The sequence below is a fragment of the Ambystoma mexicanum genome, chromosome 6p (genome assembly GCF_040938575.1).
Source record: "Ambystoma mexicanum isolate Mex_15411 chromosome 6p, UKY_AmexF1_1, whole genome shotgun sequence".
NCBI classification, from domain to species: domain Eukaryota; kingdom Metazoa; phylum Chordata; class Amphibia; order Caudata; family Ambystomatidae; genus Ambystoma; species Ambystoma mexicanum.
The window spans coordinates 1,495,518,285-1,495,539,679 of NC_090935.1; the positions used below are offsets into that span (position 1 = coordinate 1,495,518,285).

Genomic DNA, 21,395 nt, shown 5'->3' on the forward strand with positions numbered 1-21,395 from the left:
GTAATAGGCCTGTTGACATTTCTGATAGTGCAAGTGCATAGAACAAGTAAGGCAAGAGGTAATGGAAAAGGAGAACAAAGCAAGCAGTAACATTACTATGTCTGACGACAATTGATGTAGTGCAGGAGGTAAACAAGAGGAGGGGTGGGAGGGGGCACGGGGGGATATGAGTGGGGAGAAGGATATGAACAAGGCACGCTACTGAGCAAATTTGTCAGTGACAAATTAAAAAAGCAGGGGTGGGGGAGGAGGGGAGACAGACAAGCTGCTATCAAAAGTCAAGGGAACAGATGATAGGAGTAAGTGCTAGGAGGGGGAGGGCTGAGAGGAGGGAGAATAAGTAGGATGGGGAGTAGGAAGGTAGTAGAAGAGGAGGGAAATTTGGAGGGGGAAAGGGGTAAAAGGCAGGTAAGGGGGGGTACACAGAGCCAAAAGGGGGGAGCAAGGCAGGGTGGGGGCACACAGACACTCAAGGGGGGGCATGGGGGCACACACACTCAAGGGGGGCATGGGGGCACACAGACACTCAAGGGGGCGGCGATCCGGCGTACCGTGGTGGACAGGGGTAGACGGTGCCTTCGTTGTGGCCTTAGGTGGTGAGGCCGGCTCCTGCCTCCCGGTTGTTGCCATTGGCTTAAGGGCCAGAGGCAACCAATCGGAGAGGGGGCGGGAGCTGGAAAAACAGGAAAGCAAAGTCCAACAAATTGCATTATAAGCGAGGAACGGCCATCTTAGAAGGCCTTGGAGCATAATGTTATCAGGCAGTACCAGGCATGATTACATCAATTGTCACATTAAAAACGCACGAAGCGCAACAAGATCATAAAGGCAGTCCATGAAAAACAGATGTGCGTGCTACCGCGGGTATATTGGATGCAAATGGGGTCACCGCTAGTTAGATTGTAATTAGACGTCTTTGATATTTACACGACTAGACCGCCCTTCCTGAAAATACATCCACTTTTATTTTTCTCAGTGGATGCCATTTGATTTTAAGACAGCGAAATCCCTCTTTGAATTCAATGGAGGATTGGCAAATATATGTCCTGTCTAGGATGTCTTTAGAGATTCCATGAATCAAACGGTGGTCTTTAATACCTGATTTTAAGGTGGAGAAACAGTATTAAAAATTATTTTTGAAATTCATTTGTTAACATCTGTCTACAGATTATGTCACCCGAGTTATGATATCATCATGTATTATGTTCGCTACAATTGAGGTAATTCAAAATTCTGGTAATGCTAGTTTTCTGGCTATTACTAAGTTTGAGTTGGGATTTTTTAACAATCAAAAATTTAAAGCTGAAGGATCGCTTACTCAGATCTGACAGTTGGCTTTTTAAGGTTCTAAATAGTAGGTTTGATACAATTTGTATGCATCTCCACAGAATTTGAGTCTGCAAAGGATACATTTAATGTTTGAAGACGAAAGATTCCAGATTTCCTTAGTCCTACATTGGCCCTGATGCTTGGTAAAAGATTTGTTTGTCTTTTTGCTGAGCTTTACAAGATAAAATTTGTCTTCTCTGTAGTGAATATGTATATTTACAGAGTTTTTTAAAAATGTTTTTTCAGCAGCACCTACTGGTTTGGAGCACTTTAGAATTACGAAGTGCCACATTGAATGTTTAAAATAAAGTGACGGATCATAAATTCCCTCCTGTAGAAAGTTCTAAAAGAAATTAAATGAACTAAAACATGTCGAGGCGTAACACCAGTGATTAGATCAATTGGTCTGTGTATTTGGGTCTTCATTGACCATAAATTTCCTTTTCTTGTATATGCCATACCAAGGTAATAACAGGAATTGTTTTGTAGTCTAGGGAAAGGCTAGTAATGAACTGATACAAATCAATTGTGAGCTTCTTGCTTTGTCGCTTGCACTTTATTTGTTACTAGGTTTCAGAATTTGTATACTTTTTATGATGTTTTTTCATAATCATTAATAAAATTCTTATTGTATGATGTTTGATTGGTGAAGCTGATCATTTTGTCTACTTTTGCCTTTGTATTTTGGAATACTTTCATACCTGAAACCATGTGCTCCTGGGCATAATGGAAAGTTTGAAAACCGTGTTCAAATTTTAAGTGAGTGAAGTGAAATTAGCATTTACTTCGAAAGGAACATTTGGCAACTCGGAGACAGGGTACGAAATTGAGGGGAGCAGGGAGCTATTTAGCTACTTCTTGTAGCATACTAGCGCCTGGTTAGTCTGAAAGCAACAGCTACCAGGAGCTACATGTGGCTCCTAGGGACAACTGGTGCCTTCCAAACATGTAAATGTGACATTAACTTTGAATATTTGATATTAACATATCTAACACATTTAAACACAATGGTTCATACAAAAGGGACAAAACGTTAAAGGAGCATTTATGGTAGCTCCTGGTCCCCCTGCGGTAGCTCCTGCCTACAGGGTGATGCCCGACACCCAGGGGCTGGTGTTAGCTCATCGAATCTCCATTTCAAACCCTGCGGAGATAGTTCAACTATTGTCTGAAGAAAATTAGAAGCTATAGCTGTTCATGAGCATGTAGAATCACAAGCCATTATCACAACGAAATGTGGCCTTAGTCCCAGTCAGGTACAGTGGTAAATAGTAGAGAGCACTGGTAGTGCCAAACGTCCCACAGTATGGAGTATTTCGGGTGCAACGAAGATCAGTAAAGTGCTGACTTCCATAGAAGTTGTAGTCTGACAGGTCAATGAAAGTATGTGTGATATACATCCAAAGGTATCTGAAGCTTAAAGAATGCCCTCTGTATTCCTTGGTCATGACATGCATACGGTTTTGTTTTCATACTGTAAATTTCCACTGAAGTACAGCCCATAGTTAGATCTGTGCTGTGTCCCGATCAGGGGTATGCACTATCCAGTCAATCATATCATCTATATGTAGTGAAATGATTAATGGGCAGTTACGAAAATAGGACATTATAGCCTCCCCACCCCGTCAACTCATTGATTGTGCCAGACATGGGCGTAATTTTAGGGGGGGACAGGGGTGTTTGTCCCCCCCAACTTTCATGGCACACCATTGTGTTCCCATTTATTTGGCTGGGGCCCCCCAACATTTTCAGAAAACTTACTCCACTGGTGCCAGAGGTTTGATAAACATATCGAACATCAATTGAGCTACTGGGAGGTACTCTTTATGAGAAATCTTATTCAACAACTGACCATTGCCTGTAATATTCCCTCCTCTAGAGTTGTATAGTGCCAAGATGGCACCAATAATGTGGTTCCCTAGTCCCAACGGATGCATTACCTGGCACGGGAACGGCCAAGGCAGAAGGGCACATTTCTTGCAATTTTATTTATTTATTTAAATTTGTATAGCGTGCAAACAGCCCAAGGGCATTGAGGCGCGCCTACTTGTGATGAGCTTAGCTACATGAGGAATCTGAGTGGCCTTAGGGGTGAGTACATAAGTGCAGGTCAGGTGCAATACCTACTGTAATAATAGCTATAGGTGCACATTTAGAGGAGAACACATTAATAACCTGGATCAGTGCCTGTTATGCCCAAAACCTGCTCACCTGGTCTAACCCTTTCTGTAATCTGGGGGAAGTAAGGTCCTGGTACATTTCCGAACTCTGCTAAATAGGATTGGCGATAACATCTTTGCATTTGATATGAACCGTGCTAATTCATGTGCTTTCCTGGTTTGCATATTAGTGGTATGCATTCACATCCAACCAACTCCCTGAATCGGAAAATCGCCTTCCATAATCCAGCTTAATGTAATGAGAATGTTCCGAGGACTTGCATATCTCACTAGAGTTTATCTAGACCATCAAACGCCCTCTGCTGCCTCACCTTGAAGATCCTTTTACAGCTAGGCTGGATGGGGGCAATACTTACTTTCCACACACCATCTCTCTGCATATCATCCTTGATGGAAAAAAGGGACCTCAAGAGTAGCACATGTTTGATTAAGGAAGAAGTCTTGCCACTAGAGGAAAGTATGTTCTTGTATTTCAACTTTCAGCAACAAAGCACATTGCATCTGCCATGTGTAGCATTTCTCTCTAGGATGCTATTATACAACGGGAATGGAAGCCCAGGAGGATAGCTCGGTGGTTGCGTGCCTTGGAAGCAAGACAACACGAAGCAACACATGTTCGATCCCCGGGTCCGTGCTTAGAAACCTCTGGGTATTTAAGCGCATTATAAATACGCAACTAAGACAGACTACGCAACTAAAAACAAAACAATTCCTGTAACAGCCCCTAGATGCCCGGGTTGTGTGTGCACTTTAAAAATGCAAATAAATCAAATAAATAAAAAAATAATAATACATGCCCTGCCTGCCCCTCTCAAATTTGAGCCGGACCACTTGAAGTGCCAAAAGCAGCTCAAGGCCTTCCTTTTCTCCTCGCTTTCTCTCTCCCTCCTCTGCTGGCCACCTGTCTGCGGCACTGACTCGTTGTCGTTGCTTGGTTCCCTCAGAGTCTCACTGGTTACCAGACTCCTCCATGATCAGTCTCACCTGCACTGCCTCGGGGCCTAATGTGCACTTGGGGGCTGTAACTGTAACCTCTACAGTCCTGTGCCTCCTTGCACGTACCCAGAGCCAAGCTGCCCTGGCTGCCCTTATTCAGAGCAGTGCTGCCCTGATTGTGCTCCCCCTTCCCTCTCCCTGGCACTTGCCCCACTCTCCCTTCCCCCTGCACTTGGCGTTGTCACACTTGCACGAGCTGAATGACACAAGGCCTATTAAGATGGTTTGTCTTGTCCTCCCTCTGTCTTCCCTCCCTTGTCTTGTCGCACCTAAAAACACTTGTGCCCAGGCGCTGACCTATATCATATCATGTCCTAACCAAAGGAACTTCCTAAATGGAAATAATCTTATCTTTTAAACGTCTTTCCTTCCTATAAACTAGAATTGCTATCACTTCTACAACTTTTCCAACATGGCAGCCCATACTAGCCAGCTTTGAGCTCTAGTCTCCACCCAAGTAATTGAGAAACGCGACTGACTGTTTTCATAAGGATCTTAAAATACAAAACTGCATGCGAATCAATTTATTGAGCCTGATGATATATATTAAAACAATATGTATTTGTAACCTTAATCAAGTAAGAAAATGGTCCATTTCCTTTAAACTGCTGCAAATACAATCTGTGACTTATTTGAAATTTGTTCAAAGGATAATGCTTGGAAGTGTCGGGTAATAAATGTATCTTCTAACAGGTGAAACTGGCATTGGTAAATCCACCTTAATGGACACTATATTTAACACCGAGTTTGAAAGTCATCCTGCGTCCCACAATGAACCTGGAGTGGGTTTAAAAGCTAGAAGTTATGAATTGCAGGAAAGTAACGTGCGCCTGAAGCTCACCGTTGTGGACACAGTAGGATTCGGGGATCAGATCAATAAAGATGACAGGTATGTTGAAATCCGCAACTTTTCGGACTTTGAATATAATGCAGTAGAATATATAATGTAGGTTTCTAGGTGCTCAATTTTGTTGACAGTAGTTGGATGTCTGCTTTGAGATGTACTTCATCCAAAATGTATCGAGCAAGTGCTGGTGTTTTCTGTTGGTTTGCTTATTAATCTTGGTGTTGGCTTCCCATTGAACAAGATGGCGGATCTTATTGTGACCTAATGTATTTGTGAAAGCCGCATCTGACTTTGGCAACTGCACGCAGCGTTAAAAAAGCATCCACATTCTTGGATTCAATCGCCGAAGAATGCTTTGGAAAAAGGCAAGATAAAAATCATTGTATACATCTGTGGGAAAGAGGGAGTCTGTTGTCATATTAGGGGTGCAAACATTTACATTTACTCAGGCATCCAAGCCTTAAAACCTTAAAGTGCACCCATTGACCCTGGTGATAAAATCAGATAGAACGTCATGGAGAGTGATGTCAGTTGTGTGCATGTGGGCGTCACACTGCCCAGGCCTCTTTTTTTTTTTTTTAGGACACTGCTTTCCCTCTTGGAAACCAGTCCTGGTCCTGCCATTAATGGAAGCAGTCCAGTAAGAACTGCCCCTCTGCGCAGGAACACAATCGGAATCAGACCTGCTTCCGCTTTGTTAGGCCTAATCAGTGAGGTGCAGATTGAGTCCGTAGGCATAGCAAGACCAGTTAATACCAAAAAGTGATAGACTGAAGTCTTTGAATTAATCATGACCACTGGCATTGCTGTGCGCAGCCTTTCACAACTATTGTGTACAAATCGCTCTAGCAATCCGACCAAAACTGCCAATCCAAAAGGCTAAAGCATGACTGGGGGTTTTGTGTTCTCATGCAAAGGGACGTGACTGAGCAGTTGAGACTAGACTCCTTTTAGCAGGACCAAGACTGATTTGTATACAGCTGGTCCTCTTCTGTAATGGTTCAGACTGATTATGAATTGATGGAATGGAAGGCTACTCAAACTGCCACCTGCTCGAAGATCTTGACCTGGATGTCCTCGCTCTCACGAGACATGGTTCATGGCCAGCTCGTCACAGTTTTGACTCTCCTTCCTGATGGCTACAAGATCCTCTCTGAACCCAGAACCAACCGTCCCGGAGGTGGTGTAGCTCTGAATTTTCGGGAGTGGGTCCCTTCTTCTGTTATTCCTACGTAGGCCTACTCCTCCTTTGAATGCCTGTTGTACAGGCTCTCGATCTCTCCTGGCCTCTCTGACTGTGGCCACCATCTACAGACCACCTGGTCAGGTCGCCCTCTTCCTCTGAGTGGCTGGCCTCTCCTCTTCTCTCCTTGCCTCTACCTCTCAACTTCCCCTCATCCAGGACCTCAACATGCACTGGGATGATTGTAATCCCTCCTGTGGCCTTTTCCACAACCTCTTCGACATGCTCTCTTTCCATTCTACCCTCTGGTCCCACAAAGTGTGTCAGGCATACCTTGGATGTTCTCATCTCCTCAGACATCCCCCTCTTGAACTCTCTCACCACTCCTTTCTCCTGGACAGACCACTTTCTGCTCTCCTATCACCTGACGCATTTTGTCCCCCAGGCTAAGCCCACCCCAGCACTTCCACCTACCTTCTCGGTCATTCGGACCATGAAGCGTGTGTCCGTGTATGCCTTTGCCGCTGCTTTCTCTGCTCCTCCAACACCTGCAGGTGACTCACACACTGACACGATCCCCTCTAACCTGCGTCTTTCTATCTCCAGCACTCTGGATGTCCTTGCTCCTGTCATGAGAATCCGTCTCCAGCCTGCATCCAAGTGCAACGCTTGGTATGACTTCGACCTTGCCACCCTGAAACGCAAGTGTAGGGTGGCTGAGAGGAAGTGTAGGGCATCGAGCACATCCTCTGACAAACTGGCCTGTTGCCTGCACCAAAGGCAATACAGACTCTGTCCTGTCCAAGAAGAGAGCCCACATCCAAGCCTACGTCTCTGTGGCCCCTAACAACACAGCCAATCTCTTTCAAATCTGCAAGGAGCTGGCCAATCCTTCTGCAGTCGCCACCTCTCCTGTTCCCTCCAAGGCCCTCTGTACAGCTCTGGCTTCTCACTTCACCACTAAAACTCAGGACATCCTGTCCTCTCTGGCCTCTTCCTCTACCTCTCAGGCCTCCCTCTGGCCATCTCTCCCTCTCCTCCTCCCTTCTCCTTTTTCTGACTACACCTGACAAGGTTTCTAGACGAGTCTGATCTATGAAAGTTGCATCCAAGCAGGTGCTCCCCTGCTTCTCCAGAACCATCAAGGACCACATTGACGCCCTCGCTCCTGCCATGGCTGATTTCTGCAATCACTCTTTTGCCACTAAAACTTTCCCCGCTCTCCTCAAGCACTCCCTTGTGCACTCTACCATAAAAAGCCTTCTGCCTATCGTACCTGTCTGGCAAACTATCACCCGATCTCTATCACTCCTTTCCTGAGCAAACTCCTGGAAAAGCTGGCGATCTCTCAGGTTAAACTTCGCACTGAATCTGTTGGTTGTCTCCTTAACCATCAGTCTGGCTTCAGGGCAGTCAGAGGTACGGAAACTTCTCTGTGAAGATCTGCTCACTAATCTCGATTCAAGCATTCCTTCTGTCCTCATACTCTTTGATCTTTCCTCTGCTTTTGACACGTCATTCACACCATCCTGATCAATCATCTCTGAGAACCTGGGCATCACGGGTCAGGTAATAACTGGAAGAGGACTGTTTTTTTTTTTTTTTGGATTAAGGCCTGGACCGTGCCCCACACGCACTGACATTTTTTTTACCAAAGAGATCCTGCGCCTCACTTTCGCCCCTTTCTAGTTCGTGAGATAAATGCTCACAATGGGCCCTGGAGGGTGTGCAACTTCGCAGTTCAAACCAAAACACAGTTCTAGACCATAGAAAATTGAAAAAATATATTTATTTTAATTGTACCATATTACATTCTATGCTTTAAAAAACATATACAGCCTAAATAGGGCTGCAATGTAAAACCTTTTTTTAAAAAAATGTGTAGAAAAATGTTATCTAACATATATTGCCAACGTAAACTACGCACCAAATCGTGACACAAATCAAAAAAAGGGGGAAAAAGGAAAAACAAGTGATAAATTAAATAATAAAATGATAACACCAAGTTCAGCACAAACGTCCTCCACCTAAATATTATCACTCGCACAATTCATCAATACATACACAAATGGGCAAAAAATACATTTACATAAAATCACATTAAGAAATCTGCAATCAATTCTAAGAAAAACAATCAACGCTACTAGTAAAGCTCTATATGTGTAACATTTAGTTGCCTAGTACTTAATCCTTATGTAAGTTAGGATTGCTAAGTAAGTTTTTTAATAAGTACAAGCTATCACTGCTCTATTGTAGCCGTGTCTCGGTCACACGGTATCATTGTCCTGACATGTTTCTTTCCCTAAATCTGTAAATCTTGTACAGGGAAATTCTTCAGGGGTATTGCTTCAAAGAGACGAACCGTAACGCATTAAACACATTTGTATAATGTCGATTTCTTATAGAGAAACTTGGTTTAGCCAGAAGTTGCAGCCCTCATGGGTTTCCTTCTTGTTATAATTGACTATAACCTTAAGGAAAAAATGGAGGGGTCGGGGGGAAATAAACACATTTGAAGTGGGTTGTGTTGGGCTCAGAACAAAGTAGAGCAAACAACTCAACCTTAGTTTATAATTAACTCGGTGAGGCTTACCACACTGCAAACTTTTACAATAGTAAGAGGTTTAGGGAGCGCTGCTTTTGAATAGGGCGCTGGTTCCCTAAAAGGGAAAAAGAGAGAAAATAACAAACGGTCATTGTTGCATCTGGGCACAAGGAGTGCTTTTTGTTTCCATAAAGGTGGTTATGGTAGGACCAAGTCTGTAGGGTCAATACCTAAAGTTTAGGGATGAAACTCTAACCTTTGATACCAGAAACCAGTAAGTAGAAGTGCACACATGGGCAGTTAAAGTGTCTAGTGAGAATCCTACAAGCCGATCTGTCTAGTGACTTATATACTATGCTAGTATCAACAAATTGTTACTGTTATGTCGAGGACCCTAATAATCTCATTGGTTTCAGTACGCCTAGACTGGTTGTCCTCTTTCCTCCTGGACTGGCCCTCTCAGGTCCATCTTGGGTCCTTTCTCTACACCACCTGACTCTCCACATGTGGTGTTCCCCAGGGCTCTAATCTCTCACCCTTGCTCTTCAATGTCTACTTGGGCCCCTTTGGCCAACCTTATCTCTGCCTTCTCTAACTTTCAGTGTTATGCGGACGACACTCCACGCTCTTTCAGGCTCCCCTCTCTCGCTCATTCCTGACTTCTATCTGTGAGTCAGTTTTGGTGCGCCTCCAACTATCTCTGCCTTAATGCCAGTAAGACTGAGATCCTTCTCACTGGAACCCCTGCTCCTGCTTTCCCTTCCACTCTGGCCACCCTCCTTAGTCCCTCTTCCTTCGCCTTCCTGTGAGGCAAAAAACCTTAGTGTCATCTTTGACTCCACTCTCGCCTTGTCTCCTCACATCACTGACCTTGCCTAGAAGGCCCACTACCAGATGCACCTCCTCAGCGGTATTCTTCCTTTTCTCACTTTCCCCAGAAGCTCACTGTCTCCAGAGCCCTGGTTCTCTTTAGGCTGGACTACTGCAACAACCGCTTTTCAATCTGCCCTCTGCAACTAATCCAAAACAGGACTGAGAGACGTCATTGGCCTCAAGCCCAGGGATCGTATCTCTCCAGCCCTGAAATCTCTCCACTGGCTCCTGGTGCTGCAGGGATCCATTCCAAGACCCCCTGCATCGTCCACAAGGCCTTCTGGGGCCAGGGCCCTCACTACATCCAACTCTCTTCCAAAACACCTTCCTTCTTGAGCCCTTTGATCAGCCAACTGTAACTCTGAGGATCAGACGCTTCTCCAGGCAGAGAGTGGGGGGCAGATCTCTCTCCTCTGCAGATGCCTCCATCTGGAATGGCCTCTCTGCCCCTCTCAAACTTGAGTTGGACCACCTAAAGTTCCAGAAGCAGCTCAAGACCTTCCTTTTCACCTGTGTTCTCTCTCTCGTTCTCTCTCTCTCTCTCGTTCTCTCTCTCTCTCTCGTTCTCTCTCTCGTTCTCTCTCTCGTTCTCTCTCTCGTTCTCTCTCTTTCTCTCTCTCTCTCTCTCGGCTGGCTATCCTCCGAGTATCACTGGGTACTAGGCTCCTCCACCACAATCAGTTGCCCCTGCACTCCCTCCGGACCTACCACACACTTAGGGGCTGAAACTGTAACCGTACAGTACCCTGCCTCCTTGCACTTACCCAGAGCCGCGCTGCCCTGGCTGCACTTACTTGGAACAATGCTGTCCTGATTGCATTTTCCCCTTTCCCTCTCCCTGGCACCTCCCCCTTCTCCCTGCCGCCTGTACTTTGCGTTCTCGCACTTGCACAATCTGAATGATACAAGGCGTATAAATACTTGTGTACAGTCGCGTTATAAATGACTTATCATATCATACTCTGTGCAATAATAGAGGTTATGATTATTCCAAAGCCTTGTACGCACCCCGTTTTGATTTTACTGCACTTTACCATGCAAAATATTATTTTCTGTGAACCAACATTCTATTTGTTTCACCCATCCTTAAGTAGGTGATCCTATGGAGTAAATGGTTTGAGCAGTGCTTAATTAGCAAAATAAGTGCCAGTGCCCGGGTGGGCAGTTCCCCACCACTGCTGCCACCACCACCCATAGGTGCTCCCCACAGTGTCGACATATTTGGGGTTACACTACAGCTCGCATCTGCTTATTGTGGTTGATGGATGCATGGACTATCACCACTTCATAATTAGTCAGTCTGAGACAATAGGTGACAGTACTGAGCCCTGGCAAACGCCCCCATAAATTAAGCACCGGGTTTGAGTATCATTTGAAAGGTGCCTTAGTTTGTTGATGAACTTCAGCAGAGATGTGTGCAAGCTTCAGATCACACGTTTCTCTTGGAGGAGCTGGCAAAACATTTCATTCTACTGAGGCTGACGAAATGAGCAAATTCGGAAAGGCCCATAACTTCTTGTCTGGGAGAGAAGTGGGTGGGGTGAAAAGCAAAGCTGCTGGTGGGCCTAAGCCTCATAGGAGCTTTCCTCAGTCCTCCAACAGGCACAAATGGGAGGATCAGGTAGCCTTTCAACTGAGCTGGATAGTGGGCGAGTGAGGAGAATGACTGCAGGCGTACGTGACCGGTGGCAAGCCTCTGGTTTAGGCAAGCATCTCGTGCCCCAGACGCATGTAACCCCTCACACCACCAGGGTTTCACGAACTGGGTAGCAGGCTGGAACCCCATGGTGAACACCCTAGGCGGAGTGAGAGTGAAAGAAATATGCCAGTGGTCTCCTTACACAGCAAAGGGCGATGCCTAGGCAATCGCCCCTCGCCCAACAAACGTCGAAGTAATGTAATTGGCTTCACCTTTCCATTGGACGGGAACCATGGATCACAAATGACAATGCAATGCACAACGCCAGCTATGTCAACCTGTGGTGTGCACTATATAAATGATAAATATTGTATTGGCTATGAAGCAAACACTTCAAGAGGGAAGACTTGGCTGTGAGCCCAGTTTGCAGAGTTTTCAACTTTGCAGGGTTCAGCCAACACATTCTCCAATCACATCTTTAGTTTTCCGCCAACGCACAATGTCTAGCAGGAGTTACACTAGTACTCTGTGTATGGGTGCCAATTTCTAGGTTGTCTATGTTGGTGGTCCATTCTTAAGGCACAAGCTCTGACTGAGCCAGATGTGACATCACAGGAACGAGTGATCTGCCAGGATGAAGTTGTAGGAGGGCAGGACTCGTGCCTGCTTTTGAAGTGTCTCTTTTAGGCTGGACATGAACGTGTTCTCTCGTCCTCCATCCTGCCAGTCCCAAATATACAAATAGTGTGACGTGAGGGAAAACAAGCTTAGGAATAACCAACTGAAAGTGATACTCCTTTTATCAGACATATGCACAATTAAAGCGTTTAAGTGGTTCTGGGGGAGGGCTGAGATGTTTCCCAAGTGCTGGAATTTAGCTTGTGGCATTGTGTGCTCTGGTACCCTAGTTGCAATTTTATTTTCCCACAATAAATGCAGGGTTACAAGTACCAGAATGTAATGCAGTGGGAGCGCTAGACTCGCTGAGAAACTTGCACTTGACTTTAGCCAACTCCTAATTTCTTTAATAGCTCATTTTGGTTATAAGTGCGTTATGACATCAGCCACTTTCAGCCATGGCTTGCTTAAGTCTGCAACATGTACACAAAATAGACCTGTAGTATTGTTACAGATATTAACTGGTGACTGACTCATCTTAAGAGCATGCTTTACTTTGGACAGAGATGTATTTTGTGAGAAGGTGGTGAATGCAAGGGGGTGAGCAAGAGGAACACAGGGTCTTGCAGTTATGATTGAGTACTTGTATTCACGTGTAAGGAGTCTGCACAATGGTATCGTAAGTGATGCATGGACCTGTAAAGGCGGCTGGTGGAAGGGTATGGCATTGGAGTAGAGTAAATGTAAGAGACCCTTACTATCAAGGAGGGATTCTGATGGAGGGAAAGCCACTGGAGGGGATTACATGCATTTCCAAGGTAGTGTGAGGAGGAGTGAGAAGGAAGGGTCTGATGGTTGTAGTTCAGGAAATGAGGTGACAAATAGCCCAGGAGAGAAAGAAGGAGGCCTGTGTATTCTGGTGAATATGTTGACTGATTGAGGACTGAGAATGCTAGTGATCTTCTGCTACCATCTCTGCATGTCTTGTTAGTTAGAAGTGGCATTAGCAGTTGCCATTTTAGTTGTGTTGATGTTTTACTTTCTGCATGCAATCACAGCAATTTCCATAGGTCCTTTTGTAAATCTTGTTTCATATACTTAGCATGTAACATCGTTCTTCAAACTGTCGGCAACAATTTGATGTGTTGGTGTAAAGAAGGGAGAAGTGCAGCAGTCTGATCAATTGTGCATCTTTTGGAACGTGGAATTTCACCTTGTTCCATGTTCCACGGTGAAAGTGATGGTCAGTTGGAAAAAGCCAGTGGAGCACCACTACAGCTCTGCCATCACTCATAGTGCAAGGTTCAATAGTTTCAAAAAGGTTTGAGGAAAAAGGGGAAGATGTGTTGTGTAGTCTTGAGTAACAGTGTTTATCCATTTGTGAGATTAATTACTTGTTATAAGATGTTACTATTTGTGTGTTCAATGTTCTATTTGATTTGAAAGGTGCAAGAAGTGGGAAACGGGGGAATAACTCACTTTGGTTTTGTATAGCCTTGTATAATCATCTCAAGTAAAAAATAAAATCTTTTAATATAACCTGCACATTCGCCAACATCTTTCATGTACAACCAATTCAACAGGGAACATACTGATGTATTACTTTCCCAGTTTCCCAGCATAAATATGGTCAGGATACACTTGTAGTATTTTCATCACTGCTTCTAAAAAAATGTATAAATGTATGTCCTGTATAGTCTTTATGTGTATGAACATGTTAGGAAAGATTTCATATTTGAATGTAATTTTCCCTCCCTGTGTCAACCCCCAAACTTTTTGCTGCTGTTTTACACCCTGATCTAAACTTTGCCAAAGAAGCACAGCCCTCAGCTGCACCCCTCTGGGCTTTTGCTCAATTCTTATGGGGAAACTGACATGCCCTTAAGACAGTCAGTACTGGCAGACTTCGTTTCCCTTAGTCCTTTCCTCATGTTGCAGCTTTTGTGCAACATGTAACAAGAGTGCAATGTAACTTACTTTACCGCACTCTTGGGTCTCTAATCATTCCAAAGGCCCTAGAAACTCTCGCTGGACTTTTTATGAACTGTGCAGGTGTGTCAGACGGGACTAGTGGCAGCTATCGTTTATCTTATGTTTGTAACCCTTTTTTGCCATGTTATCCACGCTTACTGCGAATAGGTGGCCTGGCTCCAAAATGGCCATGCCACGCGGTTCTTTGTCCTGTCCTTTGGCCATCTTGCCCCTTCACCTTCCCCAGGTTGAGTAGACCCGGGCCAGTCCTTAGCTTTCGCGGGCTTCTGCATGCCTTGTGTGTGTGCCTCCAGGATGTGGGCTGGGATGTCTGTTCCCAATACACAGCCTGGGTGCCAGAGAGTCTGGAGTGTCCTGAATGCCTGGGACCACAGTGGTCCATGATTGGTCCACGTATGGAGTGAGTGTTTGTGAGCAGATCTCCCATTGGGTCCTCTCCGTTTTGGCACAAAGGGAACTTTGGATAAGAGGAGGCTGAAAACACCACTACCAGGTCGATCTCCTTCACACCGAACAAGGGATAAGGAGCCAAGTATCCTACAACAACAAGAAGTCAAGTCGAGGAACCACTGGTGATCCACTGGAAGGTTTGGCACCCTGGCCCGCTGTCGTCCTGCAAGACCCCTCTACATCTGATCGTCCTAGAAGGTCTGCAAAGGCGCTTCGACCCATTGGAATAGTGGGACCAACTATTCTCGGCACCGTCATCAAACCCTGCAAGTAAGCCTCTTGGGAAGTGTCCCTGGGCCAACCAGTGGGCTGACAAGCTTACGCAGGACGTTTTGCTCTGTCACCGCCGCCGTTTGAGGGGAAGCCCTCGAAACTTGGCCTACTGCTAGCTCTGTGTCCACAACACCCTCACACCGAATTTCGTACACTTGGCATTCCCAGGTCTGAAGTGAGACGAGTGCACCCGGACCAGAGTAACCGCGGTTGCCGTGTTGCCCTGCTGTGGCAACGACCTGTGCACGTTCGCTGCATTTGTGACCCCCTCGACCCTGCATCCTGCTACTGCGGAATCTACACGGTGTTGAGACGTCCTGCTTGTCACATCCGAACCTGCCAGCAACGTGAACTGAACTGGCAAAGTTTGGGTCTGCCTGCGTTGGGGGTGAGTAGTCCATACCCCAACCGGTGGCCCCTCGCGCAGGAGCCCATTTAATTTCTACTGCTGTTGCGAAATAGCGACTCTATCCCGCACTCTCAACCTGCCTCTGCCCGCAAGTGGAGGTCTTGCTTGAGTAGTGGGGACTTGTTCTTCATCGCTTCATTCACCTTCCTGAACTGTCAGACTCTTGAAGAGACCCTATTTTGTCCATTGGCACAAGCGCGTGCATGTACTATTGAGCATAAGGCTCCTCTCTTCGTAGGACTCGGACTGCCTCCTAGTCAGGTGTATTTCTGATGTTGAACTTGGTCTAACAATTACTTGCACTGCCTGTTTTCCTCCCCATTTAGGTGGTCTACATATTCCGTGCTCCTAACTCCTTAGACCCCTCGGTCTTGTGTATATATTGTATTGATTGTGATGTGTTGGTTTACTTTAGTATTATTGTGATTCTTTACTATTGTCGATGTTACAAAGGCCTTGTAATAAATTTGTCTATATTTTTAATATGACACCTGTCTGGGGTAATTTGTAAGTACCCTTGCTTTGTGTGCTCATTGAGCTCTTTCAGTCACCCTCACCCCTCTTGAGACTTAGTCTTGACCGCCGCCATCGCTAACCTGATTGGTCTGGCTTGTCCAGAGGTTACCCTGTTCCAAGAAACTAGGCTGGCCTTCTGAACCTCTGCCCCTCCAGGTCAGAGTTCAGAAATCCATCTTAACAGGACATTCTAGAGTAAAAGAGGCAAGAATCGCCTTCCAAAATGCAAAGTGTATTTTTGAGGTTGTCCATTTTGCTGCACTGTTTAAATAAAAAATGCTTAAGCATGAACTGTGAGAAATCTGAAGGTATTCTCACTCCTTGACCCCTTGGATCCTCTACGCAGGTGGCCAGGGAAAGGCCATCCCTATTGGATCCAGGCCCTGGGGGCGGAGAAGCGAGAGGATCACCTGGGTGGAGGGTTCTTGGGGACTAGAAGTGGAGTGTCCTTGGGCAAGGCATGGAATCCCCCTTTTCCTAGTGATAATCAACCCAACCCTCCCCAAACTTTATGGGATATTATAAGTCGGCTCTCCTCATTTCTCGACCCTTGACTGTACTGGGGCGAAGAAGAGGCAACTAAGAGCAATGAAGACTATGCTCTTTTACCACTCTAGTACTGGGACGAGGAAGATCCCTGCTAAGAGTAGTGAAGGTCAGGCATGTCCCTTTAATTCTGGTCAGGAAAGGCTGATTGATCATCCACACCAGCAGCCTGTTAAAGGGCTGCAGGTGTATAAATGGAGCCTAACCCAGTGGCAGAGAGAAACAGGAGAAGGATCAGGAGGCCGGTGCAGGAAGCAGAGGACTCTCAGGAGCAGACTGGGAAAGGTGAAGGAAGCCATGCTGGAAGGCTCATTCACCATGCTCATTCCCCTGTGGTGGTGGACAACCCCAGGATAGTCTGAGGGGCAGGAATAGGAGCTCCGACACTGAAGGAAGAAGACTGTGTGAGCCACGCTGCAGCACCAACTCTCAAAGCGACTGTTGAGTTTCTGGTAATTGAGAAACCCAGTGCGCATGTGTGAATTTAAGTATTTCCTGAAATACTTTGTATCGGAGCGGTCGCATGTTGTGAGATGCACAATATAAAAGGTCTCTGAACATTGAATTGCTCAAGTGAAATGAACTACTATACTTGTCTGTTATCTAACAGAGGGAAATACTTGGTATCGGAGTGGTCACCTGTGGCAAGGAACATGTTTTTTTGAAAGCTGAACAAATCAATTAAAGTGAAACAAACAGTTATATTTCTCAACTATTGAACAAAGGGGAATATTTTGCATCGGAGCGGTGGTGTGTGGCAAAAAACACTTTTTTGAAGGTCTCCACACATTTACAGTGACATTTTTGAACATGTGTAAAAGCTACAAAAATATCCAAACTATATATGTGACAACATTTAACTAAACTGTGGAAGACCAGAACATTTGTTGTTTCCTTTTGAAGTTTGGCACTTGCAGCTTGGGGAAGCGAACCCTGCGCTCTGACGAGGAACAATTCACTGCGAGGCTGTTTGAATTATGTAACTTAGAACTTGGTGTAGGGCACCCGGAGTCCTAACTTGGAGGAGGAGACTCCGAGACCTGAAGATTGTTGCATTCTAACTCTAAGGGAATTTTGAAACTTTACTTAGTTGAACTCTTGTATACATGGGGAAGGGAGCTGAAAGAAAGCTGCAAGCTGGAAGAAGCTCAGGACTGTCATGATCTCTGCTTCCAAAAGGCCAGGACTTACCCAACTCCCTTGGAAGCAGACCCATAACCCAGGTTCCGAGTGCCAGCCAGTCCCAATTGGGACCTTTTGGACCCTGTCCTGGCGCAAGTGGCGCCAGGCTCATAAATATGCCCAGTCCCAGCGCTGCAAGCGCCGGGCTCATAATGCTTGGGTGGACTTACCTGCAGCAGACCATGCTGCTTACTTATCCTCTTCTGTTTGGGACTACTTTTCCTGTTGGGTGGGGCAGGAGCCACTCCCTAGGTGGTTCAGAACACTGGGACTCTTCTGGAAAGCAGGAACTCTTTTCTTACCTAGGCGTGGCTGTGGAAGGAGACACCTAAGCACTACAGGAGGCTATTTAAACCACACCCGATGGATGAATCTTGCTTTGCGTTATTCTGCATCCTCTGCAGCAGAACGCTCATCGTGTCTTCTGCATCTGATCCTGGGCCTAAAGGAAAAAGGCTTACCATCCTGAATCCAGTCTTCAGGAACATCTATAAAGACAAGAAAGAACAGGTTAGCACTACGGTCTTCAGTGACAGCGCATCTCTTACCTGGTCCATCGGCTGTCATCAACGCCTCGCGCAGCATTCCTGCATCTGAAAGACAAAGGCTTACCTACTCTTCACGCGCTCCGGAAGTCATCGCACTGCATTCCGGCATCTGAAAGACAAAAGCTTACCAACTCTTCGCACGCTCCGGAGGCCTTCGGCGCTGCATCCCGCATCTGTAAGACAAAAGAAGGTGCGTTTAAAGACATTGGGTAACGTTAAATACTCACGTGCCATTACTCCATCCACGCCGAACTCAGTGGGCATTCCGGCATCCTTCAGCAGCTCCGAACTGGTACCTGCAAAATAAAAGGACAGTTAGTGCGCATCGTGAAGCAAGCAACAAGCGCTTACTTACGCGCTTCCAGGCGCTTCTATTCCGCATACGGGTCCATCCTCAACTCACTTCAGCCAGTCAACCGCCATCGCCGGAACCCTGCAAAATAAGAGACAGCATTACAAAAGACTTTTAAAGACATTTGAAATACTCGGAACTCACCGTTCGTGAAGTAAACGACGGACAGCAGTCCTCTGAAGTCAAGAGGCCTGCGCTACCTATCCAGTGAAGAAACTGGTTACAGCACCCTGCCCCGAGGCAGATGGAGAGCTCGGAGTTCACTTACCTAAGGTGAGAGCGTTAACCTTTGGGGTTCTACAGGAGAGGAGAAAAGGAAAGAGATAGGGACACCCCAATCATCCCAGTTCATTAATCCCATATTTTCTATCTGCAGACATCTTACTCTTCGAGTCAGGCATACAGTGCAGAGGTCCAGCCCAAAGAGCCAACCGGGTGCTACACATCACTTTTGAAGATACGGTAGTCGCCCAGTCAAGACCGGCGCCTCTGCGAGAATCAGGTGAGCGTTACAGAACGCAAAGCCTACCGCAAAACTCTCGCCCAGGCGCTATGGAAACCTCGGATACCGACCACCTAGCCCGGTTACTTGGGGAACTAAGGGCAGAAGTGCATGCAGCTCGTCAGGAAACGAATGCTCTAAGAAGGGAACTAATTATTTCCAAGGAGCGAACAGACGATCTTGCTAGACAATTGCTACAGTCACAAGCCGGACAGACCCCGTTACCCGCATCAGGGGCAAATCTTCCTTCAACATCCCCTATGAATCCAGTGCAGATCAACCTACCTGGGAATGTACCTCTGGCTCCGCCCGAACGATTTTCTGGTGACCCAAAGAGGTTTGCAGTATTTATCAATCAGTGCCGGTTGCATTTTTTATGCCGGCCAGCAGCCTTTCCAACTGATCAAGCTAAAGTAGCTTTTGTGCTTTCGTACCTTAGTGGCAATGCGGCAGACTGGTCGATCCCTCTAGTTAATCAAGATCCGGTTCTCCATGATTTTCAAGCCTTTCAGCTTAGTATGGAAAAACTGTTCGCAAGACATTCACAGGGGCAGGCCTTGGACAATGAGCTTCTTTCGTTGCGACAGGGTAATCAAGACCTTTTGGCTTATATTGCATCTTTCAACAGACTAATAGTGGAAACTCAATGGCCTGAGGACAAAAGGATTACGCTGTTTTATAGAGGTCTACGTGGAGAGCTCAAAGACGTTTTAGCCCAAGTAGTGAATCCCCCACAAGACTGTTCGGACTATATAGACTTAGTCGTTCAAATAGATCACAGACTGCAGAACAGGAAGGCCGATCGTTCCAAGTTTGATGCTCGAGTATTTTCCAAACCACCAACTCCTTCCAAAGGAGTAGACTCCGGGGAACCCATGCAAATAGGGGGCCTGAAAGGACCACTAACACAAAAGGAGCGGGAAAGGAGAAAACAGTTGCAATTATGCCTCTATTGCGGAAACTAAGGGCACTTTCTTCGAGACTGTCCGGTGAAACCAGCCAAGAAGGCGGTAGGAGCTGCAGTTACCAAGGCCACAAACTCTGAGCAGGGAAACGACCTCACCCGACAAGAATAGAGGTCCTCTTGCCGAGCGTTAAAACCAGTTCCGTGACCTCGCATTTCGTGATACCTATGGTCCTCATTAGCCCTGATCATCCGGATCGATTACATGCGATTGAAGCTTACGTCGACAGCGGTGCCATTGGCAATTATGTGGATCATGAAATGGTTTTGAGGATGAATCTAACTCTTTGTCCCAAGGCTGTAAAGGACGTCATTACTACGGTGGATGGTACGGAGATAGCCTCCGGACCAGTAACGCATACCACCCAAGAAGTGACGCTAGTAAGTCAAGATGGACACCATGAGAAGATCGTGTTCGATGTGATCAAGACCCCTCAGTTCCAGATTATTCTAGGGATACCTTGGTTAGAGAAACACAATCCTCGGATCGATTGGCGAGCAAGAACGGTTCAGTTCCCAGAATGTGTCTCTACTTGTCACCCTCCACCTGGTGTTGCTCTAGCAGCAATTTCTTCGGAGACTCCCCAGTTAACTCCCGAATACCTAGAATTCCAAGATGTTTTCCGGAAGGATCAGGCTAACTCTCTACCTCCTCATAGGTCCTATGACTGCCAGATAGACCTGATACCTGGATCTACTCCTCCGTGTAGCAGAATTTATGCCCTCACCGAGCCTGAGAACCTTCACCTCCGACAATACCTGGATCAATACCTAGCGAATGGGTTTATTCGTCCTTCCAAGTCCCCTGCTTCTTCAGCTTTGTTCTTCGTTCCAAAAAAAGAAGGGGACCTTAGAACTTGTATAGATTACCGCGCCCTGAACCAGATCACCGTTAAGAATAGATATCCGTTACCTTTAATCCCTGAACTCCTGGACCAAGTCAGAAGAGCATGCATATATACAAAGCTGGATCTTAGAGGAGCCTACCACCTGGTACGAGTAAAAGAGGGCGATGAATGGAAGACGGCCTTCCGCACCAAGTATGGGCTATTTGAATATCAGGTCATGCCCTTCGGACTTTGCAATGCCCCGGCCGCCTTTCAATATTTTATGAACGATGTCCTCAGAGAACTCATAGATGTATGTGTTGTCGTTTACATTGACGACATCCTTGTTTATTCTTCATCGGAATCTGAACATCGGAAACACGTGAAAATGGTCCTCGAGAGGTTGCGTCAACACAGACTTTTCGCTAAGTTGGAAAAATGTGTTTTCAACGTGACTGAAGTTGAATTCTTGGGATTCATATTATCACCTAGCGGAGTGCGTATGGATTCAAGGAAGGTCGATGCAATTCTCAAATGGCCATCACCATCCTCCGTAAAAGGGGTTCAAAGCATGTTAGGCTTCGCCAACTTTTACCGCAGGTTTATCCCCGAATTCTCTCGAAT

At 46.1% G+C, this 21,395-nt stretch overlaps 1 protein-coding gene across 12 annotated transcripts in view; it reads left to right on the forward strand.

Moving 5' to 3' along the window:
• SEPTIN11 (septin 11) overlaps nucleotides 1-21,395 on the forward strand; it is a 462,217-nt gene that overhangs the window by 254,000 nt on the left and 186,822 nt on the right. For all 12 annotated transcript variants that reach the window (XR_011280410.1, XR_011280409.1, XR_011280413.1 and 9 more), the window contains one exon: nucleotides 5,199-5,394. Coding sequence is in view for 5 of the 12 variants with exons in the window: in XM_069626333.1 (XP_069482434.1) it covers nucleotides 5,199-5,394 (196 nt within the window). In the remaining 7 variants the exon portion in view is untranslated. The remainder of the gene's footprint in view (nucleotides 1-5,198; nucleotides 5,395-21,395) is intronic.